At 41.9% G+C, this 10,093-nt stretch overlaps 1 protein-coding gene across 1 annotated transcript; it reads right to left on the minus strand.

Annotated features, from left to right (window-relative positions):
- Positions 1-6,431: 6,431 nt before the first annotated feature.
- Positions 6,432-8,845, minus strand: LOC129923180 (DNA-directed RNA polymerase II subunit RPB1-like). The gene is made up of 2 exons (XM_056013074.1): positions 8,832-8,845; positions 6,432-8,154 (listed from the first exon to the last, which is right to left on the minus strand). The coding sequence occupies exons 1-2, from the start codon at positions 8,843-8,845 to the stop codon at positions 6,432-6,434; spliced, it is 1,737 nt and encodes a 578-aa protein (XP_055869049.1).
- Between the last annotated feature and the right edge of the window lie 1,248 nt (positions 8,846-10,093).

Below are 10,093 nucleotides of genomic sequence, written 5' to 3' on the forward strand. Positions count from 1 at the left end.
GAATTTTAAAATTTAATAGACACTCATTTTATTGTTGTTAAACAATTAAATAACATAGGTAATTGTAAACTATATGTATTATAAAACATACAGGGCAACAAGAAACGTAAAAGAAAAAAAATGAATTTTTAAAGAGATGGGGGAGGGGCGGGGGTGACACCCTGAGCTGACCTCACCAGGTGACACCCACCCTAGTCTTTAGGAAGCTAGCCTTGGCTCTGAACCTGCATTGCATCCCATCATATAGCCGGGGAATAGTTCCTTGTCTTTAGGGAGCTAGCCTTGGCTCTGAACCTGCATTGCATCCCAGCATATAGCCGGGGAATAGTTCCTTGTCTTTAGGGAGCTAGCCTTGGCTCTGAACCTGCATTGCATCCCATCATATAGCCGGGGAATAGTTCTTTGTCTTTAGGGAGCTAGCCTTGGCTCTGAACCTGCATTGCATCCCATCATATAGCCGGGGAATAGTTCCTTGTCTTTAGGAAGCTAGCCTTGGCTCTGAACCTGCATTGCATCCCAGCATATAGCCGGGGAATAGTTCCTTGTCTTTAGGAAGCTAGCCTTGGCTCTGAACCTGCATTGCATCCCAGCATATAGCCGGGGAATAGTTCCTTGTCTTTAGGGAGCTAGCCTTGGCTCTGAACCTGCATTGCATCCCATCATATAGCCGGGGAATAGTTCTTTGTCTTTAGGGAGCTAGCCTTGGCTCTGAACCTGCATTGCATCCCAGCATATAGCCGGGGAATAGTTCTTTGTCTTTAGGGAGCTAGCTTTGGCTCTGAACCTGCATTGCATCCCATCATATAGCCGGGGAATAGTTCCTTGTCTTTAGGGAGCTAGCTTTGGCTCTGAACCTGCATTGCATCCCATCATATAGCCGGGGAATAGTTCCTTGTCTTTAGGGAGCTAGCCTTGGCTCTGAACCTGCATTGCATCCCAGCATATAGCCGGGGAATAGTTCCTTGTCTTTAGGAAGCTAGCCTTGGCTCTGAACCTGCATTGCATCCCAGCATATAGCCGGGGAATAGTTCTTTGTCTTTAGGGAGCTAACCTTGGCTCTGAACCTGCATTGCATCCCAGCATATAGCCGGGGAATAGTTCTTTGTCTTTAGGGAGCTAGCCTTGGCTCTGAACCTGCATTGCATCCCATCATATAGCCGGGGAATAGTTCTTTGTCTTTAGGGAGCTAACCTTGGCTCTGAACCTGCATTGCATCCCAGCATATAGCCGGGGAATAGTTCCTTGTCTTTAGGGAGCTAGCCTTGGCTCTGAACCTGCATTGCATCCCAGCATATAGCCGGGGAATAGTTCCTTGTCTTTAGGGAGCTAGCTTTGGCTCTGAACCTGCATTGCATCCCATCATATAGCCGGGGAATAGTTCCTTGTCTTTAGGGAGCTAGCCTTGGCTCTGAACCTGCATTGCATCCCAGCATATAGCCGGGGAATAGTTCTTTGTCTTTAGGGAGCTAGCCTTGGCTCTGAACCTGCATTGCATCCCATCATATAGCCGGGGAATAGTTCTTTGTCTTTAGGGAGCTAACCTTGGCTCTGAACCTGCATTGCATCCCAGCATATAGCCGGGGAATAGTTCCTTGTCTTTAGGGAGCTAGCCTTGGCTCTGAACCTGCATTGCATCCCAGCATATAGCCGGGGAATAGTTCCTTGTCTTTAGGGAGCTAGCTTTGGCTCTGAACCTGCATTGCATCCCATCATATAGCCGGGGAATAGTTCCTTGTCTTTAGGGAGCTAGCCTTGGCTCTGAACCTGCATTGCATCCCAGCATATAGCCGGGGAATAGTTCTTTGTCTTTAGGGAGCTAGCCTTGGCTCTGAACCTGCATTGCATCCCATCATATAGCCGGGGAATAGTTCTTTGTCTTTAGGGAGCTAGCCTTGGCTCTGAACCTGCATTGCATCCCAGCATATAGCCGGGGAATAGTTCTTTGTCTTTAGGGAGCTAGCTTTGGGTTTGAGCCTGTGTTGCATCCCAGCATATAGCCGGGGAATAGTTCTTTGTCTTTAGGGAGCTAGCTTTGGGTTTGAGCCTGTGTTGCATGATCTTAAATCCCAATTCGGAGAGATGGCAGCGAGGCGAACTTCCTGGTGTCTTCTGGTGTCGTGGATCTCGGGGACGGTGCGCTGTGTACGCGGCACGGCCCGGTCTGGCCCAGTCAATCGATATGGCCGTCTACCACTGGGTGCCCTCAGACAGGACAGGGGTGAAGAGCCCCATGTCCAGGCCTGGTGGTTGGATAAAAGCCTTTCTAACCATCAACGGGATAATGGCGCCTCCGGCGCCGATTCCCTACTGGACTTCATCGAAGGTGTCGTGGATCTTACGAAGGCCGGTTGTCGACATGACACATCAAGTGCATCAATGTATATTCGATAATGTGTGATAAGGATAAAGTGTGACCATTGTATGAATGTTTAACAAAATAGAGAACTCTTGTTTTAATTTTGTCTTCTGTAATTAATTTTTTTGACAAAGCTTACATCAACTCTGTCGGTCTGTCTGGAAAAAGTTTGAACACTTTTTTTTTCTCTCCCACTATTCACTCTCGGATCAAGTTGAAATTTTGCCAAATTATTCATTTTACCTGATAAAACTTGAATCAGTCAAAAGATTAACCAATTAGTTAATTAATTATCAGTAATTAATTGTTGTGTTTGTTATCAAAGTAAAGGGAATAAATGCACTTAATCGAAGATGAGAATGTATATACAGATTTATTCCCCTTATTAGGGCCTACGTTTTGTCACGTTTATTCTCCCACTCTCGGATCAAGTTGAAATTGTGCAAAATTATTCCTAGTCGATGACGACGATATACGAATCAATAAAAAAAATGAAGAAATTAATTAATCAATTAGTACTAATTAATTAATTTTGTTTTATATAGCAGAAGGGGGCTAAACTCTGCCAACTTGAGAAAAATGGCATTAGTTAGCGGTTCTTTCCCTTAGAAAAGTTTTTTTTTTTTTTAGTTTTATTTTTTCTTTTCTTTACTTATAGCCATTTAAATACCTTAATAACTATGTTAAAGATTTTTTAAAATCTTATTTTCTTTTTGCGTTTAAATTAAAAGTTTTTGGGGTTTTAATTATTTACATGTACCATACTAAGTTGTAGGTGAAAAAAATATATCATCTATCAATATTTCAAACGTAGAGTACATTGTATATGTTCACATCCAAGTGAAATGTACTGAAGCTAAATCACAACTTAGGAATTACTCTATTAAAGGATGTCACAAGTAGCTCCAGGTGAGAAACAATAAAGATTGACTGTTTAATGCCAATGGCGGGCTATGAACAGTACATGCAAGGTTTTAAAAGTCCCAAATAAAAAGTTAAATACATGAAAATATATATTTCCACTACTTTGCGAAAAGTTGCATTTTCGTGGTTGTATTAGGAATGCATTTGATGAATGGTTGTGTTACAATTATGTGGATAAAGAGTTTAGTAATAAAGTAATATCACAACGCTTTAACACATACGTTTGAATCCAGTGGTAGCCAGCTGCTTCATTATTATAGTCATTCTTACCTTCTAATAATATCTGAAATGTTAACTCGATTAATAAGCTATTTCACTTTGAGAGCCTTGACTAATGAAACAAAAAAAATGAAAGTATATTGATTTAACAATCCATATATACATTGAACAATTCATAACTCATCAATTCTCTCCCCCACAGTCGACTAAGTACATTCAAGAGTTAGTGATAGCTAACCCATGGAACCATGGCTAACCTAGATATTTGTAATGGCAGCAGTTCTAGCCGTTGTTCCACCGCTGCACCACTTTGTTACAGTAACTGCAGGGTCTAATCGACGGCTTCTTGATGGAAACTAATTCGTTTCTCCCGACAATAGCATCTCTTGGCGCCCCATTTCTCATCTCTTTAATAAGTGGTATATAAATACACATTAGCGCCCTCCTGGCGTTGTCAGCTTATTATATCGTCCTACGTAGATTAGATGATAGAAAGTGTCCCTCTACCCCTATGTACACACACACTCACACACACACTTTCCTACACCCCTCTCCCGCCACTCCTACAGGGATACAAGCCCAGCAGAGTAAGTTATCATATGTGGATTCAAGTTAGAGAAAAAGTACACATTCAGTCTATACATGTTTATCTTCATCTGTCCTTTGTGTTTTTCATGAACAATACAACGGGCCTCTGTAAAAACACATCACTCTTCACGGTCTCTTGTCAATCTTTAAATGGTTTCCCTGCTTTTACCTGTCCTCTCATAGAACATAGGGCCTCTAAGAAGATGATTACGTCCTACGCGTGTTTCTGGGCCAATCTAGCAATGCATGACTTAAATTCTGCCAAGTCATTGGTTTTCCTGGCCGACTCAGGCAACCCGTTCCATCCTGTGAACAGCACTAGAAAAGAAGGAGCGTGTGTACAAATTTGTCCTGGCATATGGAACAAGGAATGTACCTCAATGTAAAAACACGGTTTCTCGCTAGTTTGTAATGGCTTCCCAGGTCTTTCATTTCAGTTTCTTAAGTAAACTGTGTCGCCATGTTCTTTTAGTCTTCCTCTGCGTCTTGTGCCCTGGGGCTTCCACTCTAGGGAATGTCCAGCTTCTTTTCTTAGGGTGTGACCAATCCATCTTCTTTCTAAGATCTGCACCTCTATATTTCACTACCCACCCATCTACCGCTGTTTTCTAGTTTGGTTAAGTTGACAAAGTCAAGTAATTATTTATTTTTTAAAAAGTACTCCTTTCAGACCTTGCAATCTATAGACTATGGTAGACGATTAACTAGGATGCAATGTAGCCAAAACAACCAACGACCGACCGCCTTTACTTTCCCCTACTAAATTCAGGTACCCATTAGAGTTAGGCGACCCCGGGGGGGGGGGGCGACCTGAAAATCCCAGTCTTTACCAAGATTTGAATCCGGGATCTCTCGGTTTGGAAGCCAAACACTTACCATATGGCCACCACAAAGTATGACACATTAAAGTAAATATAGATGCAGTAAATTATCCAAAGCACCTTTACGCAACTTATGAAATGGACCATCAGAATTTGTGAATAGCACACTTGCAGCTTTCGTAGAACTGTTCAATCCAACTGTCTTTCGTTAACCTTATACATAAAACACTGAACCATATTATCTTCAAATACAAAAACAAAATCTAATAACATACTGAGAAAGATACAAAGATAAAGGCACATTCCTCATTCCATAAGCTAGGACAAATTTGTACAAATGCTCCTTCTTCCCTAGTGCTATTAGAGCATGGAATGGGTTGCCTGAGCTAGCCAGGAAAACCAGTAACTTGGAAAAATTTAAGTCATTGGTTAACATGCATGACCAAATGCATGACGCTTAGGACGTAATCATCTTCTTTTTTTGAAGTAACATCTGTATTAGATAAGATTATGCTGCCAGGCTATCTTCTCTATACCATTAAGGGTAAGTTCACGACTGAACTGTCTTTAAACAATTCCTAAAAAGGAGGGTGGGGTGGGGGGTCTCTCTGACCTGAGAGGATCATGTATGTAATAAAACAAAATATTCTCTCTCCCACCCTTTGAGAGCAGGGCAATGCTACAGAATAGATGATAGAATTTATAATGTCGTGATGACACAATGAGAAAAGTGATGTAAGAAAACAGACGGAATGTTTCTTAAACAACTTTCTAAAAGCTAGAAAAATCACCACGCCTAAGCGTTATAATTTTATTTAAACAAACACAAAGACGACAGACCCACATGGAGTTTACACTTGCATCCTCAAACAAAAACTCTGTCTGTCTGATAACACACTGTTGCGACTGTTTATTTTGCTATGTTCACACCAGTCTAGTGATATTAACAACACTGCTGGCTGGAGATACAATACAGAGGGAGAGACAAAGCGGGTGTACTTTGTATTTCGGGGTTCATTCTTTTGTATCTGAAAGTCTTTTGTAGTATCTTTAGAACTAAATGCTGTTTATATTGTTGCTGATCAATAAGCCACGGCATGTAAAATAATAATTACAAATGTTTAGTCATGGTTCACAATAAGAAATTCGTTAAAGGGAGATCATTGGAGGGGGCCATGGACAGCTCTATTTTATCATTGCCTTTAAAGTTTAAATTTCTCTGTAAAAGTGAAGATTATTTCATGTCCTTCATAGTCCTAACCTTATGGTCAATTTTTTATTGAGTTATGTGTAGGTCAAACAAATAATTGTGTAAAGTTTCAACTTGATTTGAGTGTGTGAGAACTAACGTATACAGAAACTGTTCCAGACAGACAGACAGAGTGAGTTGATACACACTTTGTAAAAAAGTTGTTCTTCCAATTAACTGGCAAACAGAAACACGAACACATAGAAGCGATTTCCAAAAGTCTATAGATTGGCCATTGGATCAAGTCATTGAGTTTTAATTAGTTGTCAACTTTTTATTCAGTTGTGTTTTTTACTTCCACTATGAAGGTCCACAAATGCCCACGATAGTAATGTGAACCAGAGCGGGTGTAATGTGGACCAAAGTGAATGTAATGTGGACCAGAGCGAGTGTAATGTGGACCAGAGCGGGTGTAATGTGGACCAAAGTGAATGTAATGTGGACCAGAGCGGGTGTAATGTGGACCAGAGCCGGTGTAATGTGGACCAGAGCGGGTGTAATGTGGACCAGAGCGGGTGTAATGTGGACCAGAGCGGGTGTAATGTGGACCAGAGCGGGTGTGATGTGGACCAAAGTGAATGTAATGTGGACCAGAGCGGGTGTAATGTGGACCAAAGTGAATGTAATGTGGACCAGAGCGGGTGTAATGTGGACCAGAGCCGGTGTAATGTGGACCAGAGCGGGTGTAATGTGGACCAGAGCGGGTGTAATGTGGACCAGAGCGGGTGTAATGTGGACCAGAGCGGGTGTAATGTGCTCCAGAGCGGGTGTAATGTGGACCAGAGTGAGTGAAATGTGGACCAGAGCGGGTGTAATGTGGACCAGAGCGGGTGTAATGTGGACCAGAGCGAGTGAAATGTGGACCAGAGCGGGTGTAATGTGGACCAGAGCGAGTGTAATGTGGACCAAAGTGAATGTAATGTGGACCAGTGCGGGTGTAATGTGAACCAGAGCGGGTGTAATGTGGACCAAAGTGAATGTAATGTGGACCAGAGCGGGTGTAATGTGGACCAGAGCGGGTGTAATGTGAACCAGTGCGGGTGTAATGTGGACCAGAGCGGGTGTGATGTGGACCAGAGCGGGTGTGATGTGGACCAGAGCGGGTGTAATGTGGACCAGAGCGGGTGTAATGTGGACCAGAGCGGGTGTAATGTGGACCAGTGCGGGTGTAATGTGGACCAGTGCGGGTGTAATGTGGACCAGAGCGGGTGTAATGTGGACCAGAGCGGGTGTAATGTGGACCAGAGCGGGTGTAATGTGGACCAGAGCGGGTGTAATGTGGACCAGTGCGGGTGTAATGTGGACCAGTGCGGGTGTAATGTGGACCAGAGCGGGTGTAATGTGGACCAGAGCGGGTGTAATGTGGACCAGAGCGGGTGTAATGTGGACCAGAGCGGGTGTAATGTGGACCAGAGCGGGTGTAATGTGGACCAGAGCGGGTGTAATTTGGACCAGAGCGGGTGTAATGTGGACCAGAGCGGGTGTAATGTGGACCAGTGCGGGTGTAATGTGCTCCAGAGCGGATGTAATGTGGACCAGAGTGAGTGAAATGTGGACCAGAGCGGGTGTAATGTGGACCAGTGCGGGTGTAATGTGGACCAGAGCGGGTGTAATGTGGACCAGAGCGGGTGTAATGTGGACCAGAGCGGGTGTAATGTGGACCAGTGCGGGTGTAATGTAGACCAGTGCGGGTGTAATGTGGACCAGAGCGGGTGTAATGTGGACCAGAGCGGGTGTAATGTGGACCAGAGCGGGTGTAATGTGGACCAGAGCGGGTGTAATGTGGACCAGAGCGGGTGTAATTTGGACCAGAGCGGGTGTAATGTGGACCAGAGCGGGTGTAATGTGGACCAGTGCGGGTGTAATGTGCTCCAGAGCGGGTGTAATGTGGACCAGAGTGAGTGAAATGTGGACCAGAGCGGGTGTAATGTGGACCAGTGCGGGTGTAATGTGGACCAGAGCGGGTGTAATGTGGACCAGAGCGGGTGTAATGTGGACTAGTTGTACAAAAAAATCTAAAATAAAAATCTATCACTAAAGAGCCAACGAGCTAGTAATTCCTTTCCCAAAGATATACATCTACTATTAAATTTCTAGGAAAATCATTAGAGCCGTTTTCGAGATCCGTGTATAGGTTCCACCCACCCACCCAGGAGGTTCCATGAAGTTATGAGTTGAAGTTGTGTGATAGGCCTTGCCTTGTAGTTGTTGCAGCCAGTCTGACTTTGACAGATTACTCTGGAGATGTCTGGGTTTCTTGTGCGGGTGTATTCAATGTAACTAACAAGAAACAAAGCCCACACAAGTAACAAGTAGAAAAAGACTAAGTTCAAACTGTTATATAACACTGAATCCTGAAAAGGGCCACAGTTGAATCTCTTTCTATAAATCACGTTAACCCTACGAAGTTCTAACACCAACTGACGATACTTACTTAAATAATCTCTAACCCAACTAAGTCGTGAAAGTCTGTCAACTATGGTGCGTCTCTATACAAGCTAATAATACTGTCTCACAGTTGACAGAGGTATTGTAAGAAATGATTTATTATTTTTTTATTACTTTTTGTCTTTTAAAACAGTAACGAAAGTGTGAGCTGATTGTAAGAATTTTAAAAAATCTCAAGTCTATTTGGTTTATTTACTGATCTATTTAGCTGGGGAAATTAAAATACCAGTGTTTTGTCATTCTTGCTTGTTCAAATATTATTTCAGCTCCATTGGGTGAATAAAAAAAAGTTTATCCCAGAAAATGTGGACAATTTCCTGGCACGAACAGGAAATGATGTGTGGGTGTCTCTCATCTTGCCTGAGACAAGTAAATAATAGAAAAATTCGATGTTGTGAAGTCGTTCATTGATCTCTTATGTTTGAATTGACGATCTTTACAAACAAAGGCCAAGTTGTAGGCAGATACATTGATTCCTATGTTTTGGTATTCATCTAACTTTATACCGTGAAAGATTGTTACTTTGCCGTTACGGGAGGCTCTGCTAACTCAACGCCAGGACTAAAATGTGAATGGTTCTAAAAACGTTTGTTATCGGAACCCTTAAAACAAAATTTCCATATATTATTCTGAGTTTATTTAATGATGATATCAACGTGCAGGCAATACACTGAGTAATAACAACTTTATAATATTTGAAGTGTACCATGTTTCACAGTGCACCCATTGGTTCCAGTACTCAAAATCTAGTAAGACAGGCTCAAATGGTGAAGTTTAACATGTTTCACGTTTGTTCCTCATGGACTGAACTTTGTTTTGTTTTGTTTTTTGTTCATACAAAATTCTCGTTCCCTTTGAACTTTAGTTTGACCTATTTACATACTTTGAGATGAAAAAAAATTTGAGCCCATAAGGTAAATAAATACTAACAAGAAAACTATTTTTTAAAATACCATTTAAAAAAAAAAGACAATACCTCCTTTATACAGCTTATAGAGGGATTATTTTTCTCTTAATAACCAAGGAATGTTAGATTTGTTAAAAAAAATTACCTAGCGTCACCCCCCTCCCCCGAGAAAAGAATCCTGGTTAAGGGAATGTATAAATCTACTAGACTTTATAATGATCTAATGATAGACCTTTAGATCTACCCCTAGAAGACGTTGCACAAAATGTTCCTAAACATTAATTTCTTCAACTCTTTAATGAACACTTCACACACTCGGAAGTACCCGACGACGCATAGCTCAAGATAAATATTTCCTAGTCCACTAGCCAAGTTAAATTTTTTAAAATACTTTGAACAATCATAACGGTCAAGGAAGAGTTTTCCTAGAGTGACCAACGAGCTAGTTTTTTTTTTCCTCAGCGATATACATCAACCGTTAGATTTATAGTTAGAGCCATTTCTGAGATCAGCGTTCCTGAATCCAGGTTATATGAAGGTATTGTAATAAAAGACAATATTTATTTTATTTAACTTGAACT

The sequence above is a fragment of the Biomphalaria glabrata genome, chromosome 15, assembly GCF_947242115.1.
Source record: "Biomphalaria glabrata chromosome 15, xgBioGlab47.1, whole genome shotgun sequence".
Lineage (NCBI taxonomy): Eukaryota > Metazoa > Mollusca > Gastropoda > Planorbidae > Biomphalaria > Biomphalaria glabrata.